General features: G+C 38.8%; 1 protein-coding gene across 34 annotated transcripts in view; it reads left to right on the top strand.

The window, feature by feature from the left end:
* Positions 1 to 16198, top strand: part of LARP1B (La ribonucleoprotein 1B) — a 197953-nt gene that overhangs the window by 23253 nt on the left and 158502 nt on the right. For 31 of the 34 annotated variants that reach the window (XR_011378248.1, XR_011378246.1, XR_011378247.1 and 28 more), the window contains 3 exons: positions 2936 to 3080; positions 7796 to 7970; positions 12986 to 13158. Coding sequence is in view for 25 of the 34 variants with exons in the window: in XM_070047594.1 (XP_069903695.1) it covers positions 2936 to 3080; positions 7796 to 7970; positions 12986 to 13158 (493 nt within the window). In the remaining 9 variants the exon portion in view is untranslated. Of the gene's footprint in view, positions 1 to 2935; positions 3081 to 7795; positions 7971 to 8552; positions 9553 to 12985; positions 13159 to 16198 lie in introns of those variants that run through there. The other 3 variants (XM_070047598.1, XM_051819865.2, XM_070047599.1) reach the window with 1 other exon arrangement.

The raw sequence follows: 16198 nt of genomic DNA, 5'->3' as shown, positions 1-16198 counted from the left end.
GTAAGTCACCTTAAACAGTTTCCTTACAGGGCTGGCATTGTGGTATAGTGGGTAAGCTGCCGCCTGCAACATTGGCATCCCATATGGGCACTGGTTTGTGTCCTGGCTACTCCACTTGAGATCCAGCTCCCTGATGATGGCCTGGAAAAAGCAGCAAAAGATGACCCACATGCTTGGACCACTTCCACTCACACGGGAGACTGAAGAAGCTCCTGGCTTCTGACTTTTGCCTTAATCAACCCTGGCCATTGCAGCCATCTGGGGAGTAAACCACCAGATGGAATATCTGTCTATCCCTCTTTCTCTGGAACTCTCGCCTTTCAAATAAATTAACTAAAATTTTTTTTCTTTACATTTTTGGAAAAATTATGCTAAATGTGTTTTCTATTTTTTAAAAATTACTTGAGATACCGAGTCAGAGTTCCCATCCACAGGAATACTTCTACCACATTCCCACAGTGGCCAGGGCAGGAGCAGGGAGCACAGTCAACATGTCCTATGTGGGTGTCAGGAACCTGATCACCTGAGCCATCATTGCTGCCTCCCAGGGTCTATAGTAGTAGAAAGATGGAGTCAGGAGCTAGAATTCAGGTATTCAACCCAGGTATTTGATGTGGGACTCAGTTGATTTATTGGTTTTTAAAGTTATACATATTTATTTGAAATAATGTCAGAGTGAAAGACACAGAGAGATCTTTCATCTGGTGGTTCATTCCTCAAATGCCTACAACTACATACATTTCTCCCATGTGTGTGACAGGAACCCATGTACTTGGGCCATCTGCGACCTCCCATACATTTGCAGGAAGCTGGATTGGAAGTTGAGAGCAAGACTTGACTGCTACTCTGACATGGGATGTAGGAGGCCCAGGGGGTGCTTCACCCCCTGTTCCACAGCACCTGCCCCTCTCCCTGCAGTGTATTTTAAAGTAAAAGGCTTAACTCTTCTGAACAGATGAGTTTTTTAACTAAGTAAAATTTTATATATGCATATATTTTTAGAGATTTATTTATTTATTTGAAAGGCAGAGGCAGAGAGATCTTCTATCCACTAGTTCATCCCTTAAATGGCTGCAATGGCCAGAGCTGGGATGATCCAAAGCCAGGAGCCAGGAGCTTCTTCCAGGTCTCCTACGTGGTGCAGGGGCCCAAGAACTTGGGCCATCTTCTGTTGCTTTCCCAGGCATATTAACAGGGAGCTGGATCAGAAGTGGAACAGCCACAACTCAAACTGGTACCCACATGGGATGGCAGCACTACCGGTGAGGGCTTTACCTGTTACACCACAGCGCTGGCCCCCAAATTTTGTATTATTAATTCGCTATTTTTGATGTCAAGTCGTTAAAAATTTTAAGATCTTGATTGTTTCTAGATGGGATACTCTCTTGGCATTTAGATATAGAGATTAATATGTTTTCAAACTGTTAGAAGTTTTAAAAATACATATTATTGGTAATAGGGTGATTTATAAATTTCTTCAGATGTTCTGATTTTACAAAGTACTACATTTAAAAGGCAGCTCATTTATTTAAGTAGGTTTGTATCTAAGAACAGTTGTGACTACCTCACATATCTAAATGTTGGAAGTTACCAAAAACTATGAATAGGGCTTTAGAGTGGAACAATATTCAGAATTTCTTCTAGACGTTTTTTTCCTTCAGTGATTAAGAAGACAAAATGAATTACTAGTGTTACTGAGTTGCCAGTAGATTTTACTAATCTTTTAAGAGAGTTTTATACTTTGATAAATATCAGTCAAAAAGAAAAGTTTGGATATTTATGTGGTGTTTTTATTTCCCTCCAGTTAAATACTGTTCAAATCTAGTTTTCAGTCATAGGTGCTTACTTTTCAAAGTTAATATTTGGCCAAAATAATTATAGGGCATCTTTAGTCATTGAATTTTACACCCAAAATAGGATCTTAGTGTGCTTTTTCATAACTTGTCCTATCCCTCTTTGAAAACTTTGTGATTTGGAAACAGTATAGGATTTTTAAACCATAGGCCATATCATTCTTGGTATCTTTTTGCTTGTTTGTTTTACATTTCCCCCTACTTACTGTCTTGTTGTATTTTGTTATAATCCTGTTTTCATTATTCTATATGGAAGATGTAATTTTATTTTGTGTTTCTCAAGACTGTTATTAAATGTAATCTGAATACTACCTTAGCATCTTGGAATTTGTAGTTCTTGATCATACTGACAGTCTGTTTCCACATTCCTTAGGAAATGATTAGTGATTCTGTGCGTGATAAGACAACTTACATATTTAAGCCTTTTTTGTATTTTTCTCCACATGTTTGATGGTGCTACTGATATGATTAGCTATATTCTTTTTACTTTTAATGTCTTATAGTTCTGCTCATCAAAAAAGGGAGAGAAGTTGAATTATTTAAATATATAATTGTACTGATTGCTAGGGTTTAGAAGTATTTAAACAATATCAATCCTTTGTCAATTTAGAAAACAAAACAAATTATACTACAGGTGATTTTGACAGATTGTTCCTATAGTATACAATTCTCAGTGGTGCAAAAAAGATGGAAGACAATGTGTTGGCTTGCACTCAGCTTGTTATTTAGTATTTAGATGAAGCAAGTAGTAAGTAGCTTTAGTGACAATTTTTAATAGGAGTTTTAAATGACTTTTTTTGCAGTATTTTAAAGTAAAAGGAGCTGCTTAGTTCTATGTACTGAAGTTAGAAGCTGATAGAAATGGAAGTTAATGTTTTTCTTAAATAATCAATACTTAAAGTTTCTACCTTGTGTAAGAATTCTTAATTGAATATAATTTTTAGTGTTATTTGTACTATCTTTGTTGTATTAGACCATGTTCTGTTGTAATGTTAGTAGTTGTAATGCAGGAATGACAGATACTTTTAGTTCCTGTTGTAAATACATGACACTAAAGTTTAGTTTCTTATTTCTCTTTTCAGTGAGTATTACTTCAGTATAGAAAATCTAGAACGGGACTTTTTTCTTCGGCGAAAGATGGATGAACAAGGTTTCTTGCCTATTTCCCTGATTGCTGGTTTTCATAGAGTTCAGGCTCTCACCACAAACCTTAATCTCATCTTAGAGGTACTCATTTAAAAAGAACTTTTCACTCAATTTTCCTGTGAACATAAAAGCACTTGAAAAGATAAACTAGGTTTTTTTTTTTGTTTGTTTGTTTGTTTTTTTTTTTTTTTAAAGATTTTGTATATTTGAAATAGTTACACAGAGAGAGAGAGAGAGAGGGAGAGAGGTCTTCCATCTACTGGTTCACTCCCCAACTGGCCTCAATGGACAGAGCTGTGCTGATCCAAAGCCAGGAGCCAGGAGCCTCTTCTGGGTCTTCCCATGTGGGTGCAGGGGCCCAGGGATTTGGGCATCTTCTGCTGCTTCCCCAGGCCATAGCAGAGAGCTGGATAGGAAGTGGAACAGCTGGGTCTCGAAGTGGAGCAGCTGGGTCTCGAACCGGCGCCCAATTGGGATGCAGGCACTGTAGGAGCAGGTTTACCCACTATGCCACAGCACCGGCCCCAACATTTTGCATTCTGACCTGAGCTCTATAGCCTGATCAGCAGTTGACAGTGTCAGTTTTTCAAATAATAAATGTGTGTTTGTCATGTTTTATTTGCATTTCCCTAAAGACTAATGCATTTGAGCATCTTTCCATATACTTGTCATTGGTGTACCTTATTTGTTAAAGTATTTGCTTCACTGTATTTATTTGAAAGACTGGGACTGAGAGAGAGAGAGAAAGATAGGGAAAGAGATCTGTTTTTCTTAGATTTTTATTTATTTTATTTTGAAAGAGTTAGAGACAGATATTTTCCATCTACTGTTCGCTCCCCCAAGTGGCTGTAACAGCTGAGGCTGGGCCAGGCTGAAGCCGAGGGCCTAGAACTCTTTTTGGGTCTCTCTCTGGGGTGCAAAAGTCCAAGGACTTGGGCCATCCTCCAGTACTTTCTTAGGAACATTAACCAGGAAACTGGATTGGAAATGGAGTGACTGGGACGGCACCCATATGGAATGCTGGTATTGCAAGCTGTGGCTTCACTTGATGTGCCAGAATGCTAGCCCCAAGAGTGAGATCTTCCATCTGCTTGCCCACAGTTGCTGGGGTTATGGAGGCCAGGCCAAAACCAGTAGCCAGGAACTCAGTCCATGTCTCCCACGTGGGTGGCAAAAACCAAGTATTTGTGGGCTTTTATCTGTTGCCTCTCAGGTGGATTGTCAGAAAGCTGGATTGGAAACACACACAGATCTCAAACATTCTTTTTTTTTTTTTTTTTTTTAAATTAAGTCAAGAGTTACACAGAGAGAGAGAGAGAGAGGTCTTCTATCAGATTGTTCACTCCCCAGATGGCTGCAATAGCCGGAGCTGTGTTGATCCGAAGCCAGGAGCCAGGAGCTTCTTCAGATCTGTAGGGGCCCAAGGACTTGGGCCATCTTCCACTGCTTTCCCAGGCCAGAGCAGAGAGCTGGACAGGAAGTGGAGCAGCCGGGTCTCGAACCGGCACCCATATGGGATGCCGGCACTTCAGGCCAGGGTGTTAACCCACTGTGCCACAGTGCCGGCCCTTCTAAGTAGTAACTTAACCCACTGCGCCACAGTGCCACCATGTTTAAATCCTTTGTTTATTTTTATTGAAGTGCCTTTTTTTTTCTTTTTTTTTGACAGGCAGAGTTAGTGAGAGAGACAGAGAAAGGTCTTCCTTCTGTTGGTTCACCCCCCAAATGGCCGCTACGGCCGGCGCTGTGCCGATCCAAAGCCAGGAACCAGGTGCTTCTCCTGGTCTCCCATGAGTGCAGGGCCCAAGGCCTTCCCGGGACACAGCAGAGCTGGACTGGAAGAGGAGCAACTGAGACAGAATCTGGCGCCCGAACTGGGACTAGAACCCGGAGTGCTGGCGCCGTAGGCAGACGATTAGCCTAGTGAGCCGCATCACCGGCCTGAAGTGCTTTTTTGAAAAATAGGTTTTTGTTTGGATATGAGCTCATCATGTATAAATCACAACCCCCCTCAGTTTTATTTTTTTCCATTTTATTGACAGGTTTCTTTGAATAGCATGTTTTTTTTGAACACACTTATGCATTATGCTTTTTTTTTTTTTTAAGAGTTATTTATTTGGGGCCAGCGCCGTGGCTCACTGGGCTAATTCTCTGCTTGTGGTGCTGGCACCCCGGGTTCTAGTCCTGGTTGGGGCACCGGATTCTGTCCCGGTTGCTCCTCTTCCAGTCTAGCTCTCTGCTGTGGCCCGGGAAGGCAGTGGAGGATGGCCCAAGTGCTTGGGCCCTGCACCCATATGGGAGACCAGGAGGGGGCACCTGGCTCCTGGGTTCAGATCAGCGCAGCGCGCTGGCCATGGTGGCCATTTGGGGGTGAACCAACGGAAGGAAGACCTTTCTCTCTGTCTGTCTCTCGCACTGTATAACTCTGCCTGTCAAACACACACACACACAAATATTTCTTTATTTGGAAGTCAGAATTAGAGGGAGAGAGGTCTTCCAACAGTTGTTTTGCTCCTCAAATGTTCGTGGTGGCCAGGGATTGGGCCAGGCCATAGCCAGGAGCTTCTTCCAGGTATCCCGTTTCGGTGTGGAGGCCCAAACACTTGGGCCATTTGAGGAGTGAACCAGCGGATGGAAGATCCCATCTGTGACTCTCCAATTCTGCCTTTCAAATAAATAAATCTTAAATAAATAAATAAAAATACACATTTTTTAGAAAAGCTTTTAATCCTAATTTTAAAGTTATGCACAGCTATGAAAAATTAACCTGTTAATTAAGTACTGTTCTATTATGAGGGAGTTTCTAAATGCTTATGGAAAAATGTAATTAAAATAGTTTCAGGACATTTATTGGTCTAATGGTTAAGATGCCAGTTCAGACATTCAAGTTGGGGCAAGTGTTGTGGCACAACAGGTAAAGTTGCTACCTGCAATGCTGGCCTCCCAGATGAGCACTGGTTCATGTCCCAGCTGCTCTGCTTCCAATGCAGTTCTGTGCTAATGTGCTTGGAAGAGCAGTGAAAGATGACCCAAGTACTTGGGCACCCACCATCCATGTGGGAGACCCTGAAGATGCTCCTGGCTTCAGACTAACCAGTCCTGGCTGTTTCAGTCATTTAGGATGTGAACCAGCTGGTGGAAGATTTCTGCCTTTCAAATAAAAATAAATAAGTAAAAAAGAAAAACAAACTTGAGTTCTACATCAGAGTACCTTGGGTTCAGTCCCTGGCTCTAGCTTCTAGTTCCATCTTCCTGGTAATACAGCCCCTGGGAAGCCCCTCTGAAGGCTCAAGTAAGTAACTCGGTTGTTGCCACCACATGGGACACTTGGATTGAGTTGTTGGCTCCCAGGTTTGGCCCAGTGCAAGGCTCTTGCCAGTATTTGTTTGGGGCTTTCTTGTTTCTGATGCCTCTCTGCTGCCACCCCCACACCAAGTTTGTTAGTTGAAATTCATGCATATTTGTTCCATAATACACATTTTCTCTCAACATTTTGAAAATCCCTCGTAGGCATGGATTTCAAAAGTATTCTCCACTGAAATGAGCTTTGCTTCCATTTTTCATGAACTTTTTGAAGGACCCTCATTAAAGGCATTTGTGATTACACATGTGTTCACAAACTAAAATATTTTGAGGAAATTTTGATCTTGTTTGATTTTTGTCCTTATACTGGAACACTAATTTTTTTTTTTTTGGTGGGGTGGGGGAAACACCATAGCCTAATGGCTAAAACTGTTGTGGACAGATAATGAATGGTTTTATTCCTAGTGTTGCATCACACTATGTCTGGTCTTTTATTAAGCTTCTTTGAGCTTCAGTTTCCTCATCCATAATTAGGAATAACACCTACTTTTGGGGGGGAATTGTGAGGAATTTTGTGTGCATGTGTTACTGTGTAAAATACAATGTGTACATTTTACTTATATTTTTAAGGGAAGAGAAAGGAAAATAGAGATGAAATATGAAAAAAAATTAACAGTAAAACTTAATTGATAACAAGCCTTTTGCTTCTAGTTGATGCAATAATCTTTGAATGACTATTCCAGTTGTGAAAACATGTGCTGTCAGTTAAATAAGTGATAAATCAAGATATTTATTACTTTGCAGGGGTAGGGAATGTCCACCCTTCAGGCCATATAAAACCTGCAAGATAATTTGGTCTGGCCCTGCCAAGGCAACTGCAGGTGGGACTTGAAACTCTAAATAAATCTACTGCAGGCTAATTTTTACATCGATAATTTTGTTTGACCTGTGAATGATTATAAATATCCAATGGCCCTTGAAGGAAAAAGTTCCCCACTCCTGCTTAAAGGAACAACTTTTTTTTTTCCCCCACAGATTTTGTTTCTTTGAGAGGTAAAGTTACAGACAGAGGGAAAGACAGAGCAAGGTCTTCCATCTCCTGGTTTACCCGCAAAATGGCTGCAATGGCCGGAGCTAGGCCAATCTGAAACCAGGAGTTTGCTCTGGGTCTCTGACATGGGTGCAGGGTCTCAAGCACTTGAGTCATCCTCCACTGATTCACAGGTTGTAAGCAGAGAGCTAGATGGGAATAGGAGCAGCCAGGACACCAGCAGTGGCCTGTAAGGGATGCTTGTGCTGCTACTACGCCTGCTATACCACAGCACCAGGCCCAGTAAAAATTTATTTTAAAATTTTCTGTAAGCAGTTAATTCATGGGAATTATTAGAATCACTAGCTGTAATAGAGTATAGTATTTCAGGTTTTCTAATTTTTAGGATTTTAGAAGTATAGGATGTGCAATGAAAATTTATTGTGAAAATTCCTTTTAATAGGCACTGAAAGATAGCACAGAAGTAGAAATAGTGGATGAGAAAATGAGAAAAAAGATAGAACCAGAAAAATGGCCAATTCCAGGCCCTCCTCCACGTAATGTGCCACAGACGGACTTCTCTCAACTGATTGATTGTCCAGAGTTCGTACCAGGCCAAGCCTTTTGCTCACATACAGGTAACAGCTTTTCTTCTAGAGCAAACAGCGTAACAGTGGGCTATTTGGTCCATTTACCTATATATTTTTTTTAAGTTTAATTGGCTTCTGTAGGATAATTAAAGATAAATAAATGACTTTTGATGCTCCAAGTTCTATTCTTATTGCTTCCCACATAAAACTCTTAAGTTAAATAGGGATCTAAGAATTATGAATGAAATTTCCTCCTGTTTCTTGTTCAGAAAATTATACGTGTACTTTGTCACGTAAGGAGTTTATACTATCTTTTAATTTTACTAAAGGACCATGGGTATATTATCCTACTCTTCCCCTTGTAAATTGTAATAGTCTGGAAGGATTAGAATAGTCTACAAATTTTATGCTCAAATGGTATAGCTTTCCTTTAATTTTGTTACAATGTGCTTCAAACTTATTTCATTTCGAAAAACTAGAATGAGTACATTCTAAAGAAGAATTGGGGTTCTCTTTATCCTCCTTGTGTTTAGAATTTCCAAAAACTGCTTTAATGTTAATAAATTTTTTCCTGGATCATTTTTAAGATATTCCCTCTTGGGAAAAAATGTGTGCTTAAACTTTTTTCAGTCAGGGTGATGATCTACTGATGCTCTTGGATGTCATTTGATCGGAATATGCAATGGACTAGGTGATTCACTGCAATGCGTTATAAACATTGGAACAAATCGTGCTGCAGAAATGAGAGATCGGACTGTCTTCTGTGCAAGAATGTCTACTCAACTCCTTGTGGAGGAGGTTGGGCCAACACGACAGCAGAGATAACCACCTTTGCGATGCTGTGAGACAGACCAGAGGACTGCTATTGTTTCTATAGGGGCTGCCCATTTCTGTGTAATTGGCCTGGGCTGCATGGGCTACTTTTATTCACGGGTGGGAAAGTTAATTATTATTCTGGAAATACCACAAGATTCTGTTTTTTGTTTCCAGGCTTATGTACTTATGTCCAGATCAATAAAGCAGATAAAGAGAGGTTTGAATAGCATTTCCCAGAGTGTTAGGTCCTTTGCTATTTGATTTGTCCTTCAGCATGGTGTACATTGCAAAACTGACATGTTGTCATGATACTTCGTAAGGACTTTCAGATTTGTTAGCATGGACACTTGATTGGGTAAGAAACTGAAGATATGAATGAGGATTTTTTTCTTTACTCTTCAAAATGTATTTTTAATATATCAATATGAGAGACTTGCCCGTCAGAGCATTGATGATGGACAGTCTCACAGGTATTTTTATCTTATATTTCTTTGTCAGCCCTCTGCTTCTAATCCCAGCAAGCAACTTGGGCAGATGTTTTAAAGTTGAAGAAAAGTGACATTGTTTTAGAGTTTTTTTGTTTTGTTTTGTTTTGTTTTTGAAGGTATAATGGCTGATTGTATAAGTAGATTTATTTATTGTGTAAACTTGGGGTCCAAGATGACATTTTTAACCAGCTTATGAACAGGCATAGGGTAATGGATAATACAGAAAATCCTTTTTCTACAGAGTAGCTAAGATCAGTCAAGTTGGTGATAACTTGTCCAATAACTATTTATGCATTATTAATAAAATTACAATGATAAAATCATAATGTCTTGTACATTTTTGTGTTTTTTATATACTCAAATTCATACATGTCCATATTGCATGAAACAATGTGTATTTAAATGCTAAAATTTTTAGGTTCTTTACACATCAAATTAGATGATTAAGGAAGAAATACTAAAAGAACATTCTTAGAATCATACTAATTCTCATTATGTCATAGGAATAAATATGTAAATAAATTTTTCCAAGAATCTCCTAATTATTGACCTTAATTCCCTTGTGTAAAGAACCTAGATTGCCATGGTCAAGGGAGAGTAGTATGTTACCAAAAGTCTGAAGTGAGAATAAGGGATAGGAAGTGTAGGCTGACTTTATATATGTACCTTTAGGTAGAAAAAAACTAATGAAACTTTCATATATATCTTTCATCTCAGATTAGAAGTCCTTAAATTTTAGAAACATAACCCTTGGTGTGTACTTTTTGAGGGATTTATATGGTAAGATATTTTAACATGGTCCTTTTCATCAAAGAAATTAAATTGTCTATTTTTTCCTCATTGGAGGTTGAATTGTCTAACATGGGTTGACATTTGCACTGGCAGAAGACCTTAATGCACCACAAAAGGCTGATTATGGGAATGGTAAGATTACTTTTGCAATGTAGGCCTTTGCAGTGCCGTGGATTTAGTACTGTATTATCAATTCTTGAAAGGATTTGGTTCATCAGAGCTGAGAGGTCTGGTATCTGGCGATATTGACTTTATTGTTTTTGAAGCTATGGGACTTCATTTAAAATCTTGATGGACAGCAGTCTTCTTCAAAGCTCCACACATCAAAAATAGAATCCTCTTAAAAACTTCTTAGAGTTACCCAGAACAGTGATTTCTCCCATGGTGGGAAAAAGAATCATACTAGATAAATATGGAATATGTATGGTGATTCGTCTTGGGAGAACCAAGTTGATAATTTTCATTTGATAAAACCAGCAAAGATAACTTTTCTGTGTTCTCGGAATTGTAACTTGTTTTAAGATATGTATCTGAATCTTTTGTTTATAAATTAATGTCAGGTAACTGCAATCATTTAAACTCATTTAGTATTGGAGGATTGTTACTGTTGCCCTGAAATTTCACACAAGTATGTAGTTTGAAATCTTCATTGTAAAAGAACACAGATCAGAAAACAGCATATGTGCTGCTTATTAAATGGTGAACACCTTTTAAAGTCTGATCCTAAGACTTACCCAAATTCTTTGATATTCTGATATTTCATTTCTAAGCACATGTGTTGTGAAAGTAGTTAAGCACTTCATGGTGGAAGCATAATACAAACGTGAAGAACATTTAGCTATGATATAATAAACTGTTAGGCGACTATTAAAAGATTTAACTTTTCTGTTAAAAGTAGCTACTGAATTTCCTGCCACATGCTAAGTGCTGTTCTTATCATTTGTGCATGTAGTATACATAGTTATTTAGTTAATTCTCAGAATAGCTATATAAGGAACTGGATAAATCCGCAAATGATAACAGGGGTAGTGATTCTTAGTCTAATTTTAAAGCTATTCATTATATGGACATACGTAATTCACAGTATTATAAAGTAAGTTCTCTGGACTTAGTGTGATTGCTCTAACTAGACTAGTAGCTTAAAGATTGTTTCATTTATACTGCTTTTGTGAATGAATTGGTGATATATGTTCCATTAAGAAAACTGTAGAGTGGCAGTGTTTGGTAGAGTGAGCTGTACACAAAATTTGAAACATTTTAGTAGCTGTAGAGCTACTAAATTTAATATTTTCAGTAGTTAATTTAGTTCAACATCCAAAAATTACAACATACTCAATATGAAACTTATGGTACTATTTTGGGGATGAAAGGGACACCAAGTCTTCGAAATCTTTGTGTTTTATACCCAGCACATTTTCTGACTAGCCACATTTCAAGTGCTCAATAGCTGCATATAGCTAGTGCCTACCATACTGAGATGCACAGTTCTAGATCTTTTTTCTATTCTAAAACAAAATACCTTCTTTAAAAGTAATGCAACCTGGTGGTTGAATCCATGTGTCCATAAAGCCATCTGATTTTATCATGTGGATGAGAATAAAATGTTAGAAAACTTCTCAAACCCAGTCCTGAAATGTTCCTTTCATTTAGAAACTAAAAAAAGGATTTTTGGTATCTAAGCTTAGTTTTATACATGTAACATTCAACTCTGCATATTTTCAGTGAAATGACTAAGAAGTAAATAATATTTAGAATTTTACAGTATACATAAAAATAAATTTTGCGGGGCCGGCCCTGCGGCTCAAGAGGCTAATCCTCCGCCTTGTGGCGCCGGCACACTGGGTTCTAGTCCCGGTCGGGGTGCCGGATTCTGTCCCGGTTGCCCCTCTTCCAGGCCAGCTCTCTGCTGTGGCCAGGGAGTGCAGTGGAGGATGGCCCAAGTGCTTGGGCCCTGCACCCCATGGGAGACCAGGAGAAGCACCTGGCTCCTGCCTTCGGATCAGCGCGGTGTGCCAGCCGCAGCGCACCGGCCACAGCGGCCATTGGAGGGTGAACCAACGGTAAAGGAAGACCTTTCTCTCTGTCTGTCTTTCTCTCTCACTGTCCACTCTGCCTGTCAAAAATAAATAAATAAATAAATTTTGCATGTATTTGAGATTTACAACATAATATTATAGTATATGTTTTTCTAAAACAATGTCCAAAGTAAGTTAATTTTGCTTCCTCTGACCTGAAGATGAATCTAACTTAAAACATTTACGTTTTTTCCTGAAAGTAAAAGAACATAAGAGAGATAATTTAGAGATTATATTTTGAATGTATAATTATTTTGATTAAAAATAAACCAGAAGTTGCAGGGTTTTGGAGAAAGGCTTTTTAAATATCAACAGTTTTTAAACATCTTAAGTGTTGTGTTTGGAATTTTGGACTTTAAATCTTCATAGTACAGGTATGAGCCAAGATAGTAAGTGGGCATACTACATTCACTGCTTGAAGCCAAGCCTTGTTAAAGGACATATGGAAAGTAGGAGCAATGGCTGCTTTCATTCAAATCCTAGTAGAATAATTAATTTTACCTTAATACATGTGTGTGTTTAACTTAATTATGATTTAAGAGTATTTGAGAGTGCAATTTTATAAAATTTTAATCTAAGATTTCACAGAAAACTTGATTCCCAAAGAGACGTACTGTTAAAATTAGTGACTTAGATTGATATTTATGAAATGCTTGAATGTAATGTACCAGGTCAGTGTAAGGATCGATCATGTTTCTTTTATTATTCAGTGGCTTCACTTTTGAATAAATCTTTTAAGCTCTCCATTTTTGAAAGTCACTGGAAAAGTTGTAGTTGAGATTCTTTTCATGTTTTTGTGAAAAAATATCAAGCCCAAGTTAAGGAAAAACTGAAATGTGTTTTAATGGTAAGCCAGTATCATTTTAACTGTAGAACTAATTTAAAATTTTAGAGTCTGCCCCAAATTCTCCAAGAATGGGAAGTCCATTGAGCCCAAAGAAAAATACTGAAACAAGTAATCTTCAAGCAATGTCTAGAGGTTTGTCTACAAGTTTGCCTGACTTGGACTCAGAACCTTGGATAGAAGTAAAAAAGAGACATCGTCCACCCCCAGTGAAATTGAAGGTTAGTTGTTACAGACTCAGTATGTTTTATTTTTTGGGTGTATATGTAAATTTTGGAAAAATTAGAAATTTTAACGCTTGGAATTTGTTAACCTTCAGTAAAAACTTAAGAAGTTAAAAACCAGAGGGGATCTGCCATCTGCTGGTTCACTCCCCAAATGTTTGAAACAGTACTGGGACAGGTTGAAGCCAGGTGCCAGGAACTAAATCTGGGAGTTCCATGTAGGTTGTAGGGACCTAAATACTTGTAACACCTGCTGCTTCCCAGGTTGTATGTTAGCTGGAAGCTGGAATGGAGAATGGATCTGGGACTTAAATCTAGGAATTCTGATAGGGGTCACAGGCTTCTCAACCACTGGCTTAATTGCTAGGTGAAATGCCTATCCCTGAATAGGACGTTTTAATTCCTTGGGTACAAAGTAGGAAGAAAGGAAGCATTAAGGATTTAAGAGCGATTCTCTACTGGAAGAATGGGAAATGTTGAGGTTTTGCCTCTCTAGGATACATTGGGAATATTAGGAGACATTTTTGGTTGTTATAACTAGGAGAGTGCTCTTGAATTTAGTGGGCAGAGGCCAGGGTTACTGACAAAAAGCTTATACAGTGCACAGGGCACCTCCCCCCTGAAACAATAAAGAATTACAGGATTTAAATATTGTTAGTGTTAAGTTTGAAAACCTGATGAAAAAGAACTTACCAATGGTGGTTACAAGTAACATACTGTAATCTTAACACATTTTCTCCACCTCAGGATACATTTTAAACTTGTAAAGGACCTTTCTCAAAGAATTTCTTAAAGATCCTAAATAATTTCTGTGATTTGTCAAGGTTACCAAGAAGGAGAGTATCCTGGACTCAGTGACAAAAATTTGTACCATATTTCATTTATTCTGAGGTTTACATTTTTTCTTCCACATTTAAAGTCTCTGTGATTCAATATTTATTTTTCAATGGTATGAAAAATAATGGTTTGCTTGAAATTGATAATATTTCATGAAGCAAAGCTTTTGGAAGGGTTGGTACTAAAAGAGGGTTGTTCTTTGGAAGGCTGATATTTGTGCTGGAATCTAGTTTTTTTTTTTTTTTTTTTTTAAGATTTTATGTATTTATTGAGGTAGAGTTACACAGAGAAGAGACAGAAAGAAAGGTCTTCCATCTACTGGTTCATTCCCAAGATGGCTGCAGATAGCTGGAGCAGAGCTGATCCGAAGCCAGAAGCCAGGACCTTCTTCCAGGTCTCCCACACAGGCGCAGGGGCCCAACCGCTTGGGCCATCTTCTACTGCTTTCCCAGGCCATTACAGAGAGCTGGATTGGAAGAGGAGCATCCTAGCCTCGAACAGGCGCCCATATGGGATTCTGATGCTGCAGGCGGAGACTTTGCCCATTACATCACAGCGCTGGCCCCTGATTTTTTATATCCAAAGAGGGAAAATAGATTTTGCATCTGCTAATTCACTTCTCAGATAGCCATAGTGTCTGGGACTAGGCCAGGACAAAGCCAGGAGCTTTTTCCAGATCTCCCACATGGGTGGCAGGGGCCCTAATACTATGCTTTCTCAGGTGCTTTAGCAGGGAGCTGAATTGAAACTGGAGGAGTTGAGACATGAACTGGTACCTGCGTGGGATGCCAGCATCCCAGGCAACTTTGTCGCAATGCCAGCCTCTGGAGTCTAGCTTTAAAAATGTTATGAGAACCGTTTATGGAGTCGAGGATATTTCCGTTTTATAGCCAAAGATTGCCAGTACTTTTTGTAAGACCTAAGATGAGAGAGCAGGTTAAGCCGCAGCTTACCTTATTGATGCTGGCATCACTTGTTGGAGTATTGGTTCAAGTCCCACCTAAATCCCTTCTCACCCAACTTCTTGCTGATGCGCTGGGAAAGCATTGGAAAATGGCCCAAGTACTTGGGTCCCTGTTGCCCATATGGAAGATGTAAATGAAATTTCTGGCTCTTGTCTTCAGGCTGGCCCATACCTGACTGTTGGGAGTGAACCAGCCATGGAAAAATCTGTCTACCTGTCTTTCCTGTCTGTATGCCTTTAAATAAATCAATTTCAGGAAAAAAAATCTTGACTAGTTATTTTTTGTAGAATTCTGAAGACGTTTTCTGTTGTCACTCAGATAGTTTTCCTCTAATGATATAGTCCCTTCAGATACTTTGTTATCAAGTGACATTTTTTATTCCTTTTGGATACCTTGTATCAAGTGACTTACTTTCTTTTGAAGATTTTTTAAGATGATTTATTCATCTCCACTCTGGAAATTTCAGGATGAAGTGCTTTGATGTAGATCTGTTTTTATTCATTGTGCTGAATATTCATGTCTTTCATTTTTGGGAAGCTAATGTTTCCCTTTTTCTGGTATTTTTCTCTGATATTGGACCTCCTTGGTTGTCACATTGCTGGAGTTGAGGGGTCTGAGGTTCTCTCTTGGGACTTTTGCCATTTCCATCAATTTTTTTGTTTGTTGAAATATTTATCTTTTAAAATGTGGGCTTCACCTTATGTTTGGAGATTTTTGTTAATATTACTACGTTGGTATGGATTTCTTTTGTGGTCTTGTAGATTTGTTCACCTAAAGGTTGGTTTTGCAGAATGTGAGCTAAGATTGTACTTTCTTGGTACCTGGAGGTCTAGGCAAAGAACCAGAAAACCAGAAATGCAGGCTCTGGACCTCCATGATTACTAAAATAGGGAATACTTTTCACTTAGAGGCAAGATTCCTTCGTAGATTTAATTTATTGGTGAAATTATCTTGCCTTTCCTCACTGCACAGCTGTTTTAGAGCTTTAGAATACTCCTGAAAGTGTTCAACATCATTCTAGCCTCAGGACCTAAAACATGAACCCTCCTTCAGTGAGCCTTTTTATTTTGTTTGGAAAAAAATTATTGGGCTTTCATATTCTCAGATAAAGGGATTGGGGCAGACTGTTCTACCTGTGTTCTGTAGTTGGTTTTCCAAATAATCTGTTTAGATGGCTGTTGCATGATTGCCAATCTGTCATGATGGCCTTCTATTACCTGCTGCTGCATGGTCCA

The sequence above is a fragment of the Oryctolagus cuniculus genome, chromosome 8, assembly GCF_964237555.1.
Source record: "Oryctolagus cuniculus chromosome 8, mOryCun1.1, whole genome shotgun sequence".
Taxonomy (NCBI): domain Eukaryota; kingdom Metazoa; phylum Chordata; class Mammalia; order Lagomorpha; family Leporidae; genus Oryctolagus; species Oryctolagus cuniculus.
This window is presented reverse-complemented; position numbering and strand designations above follow the sequence as displayed.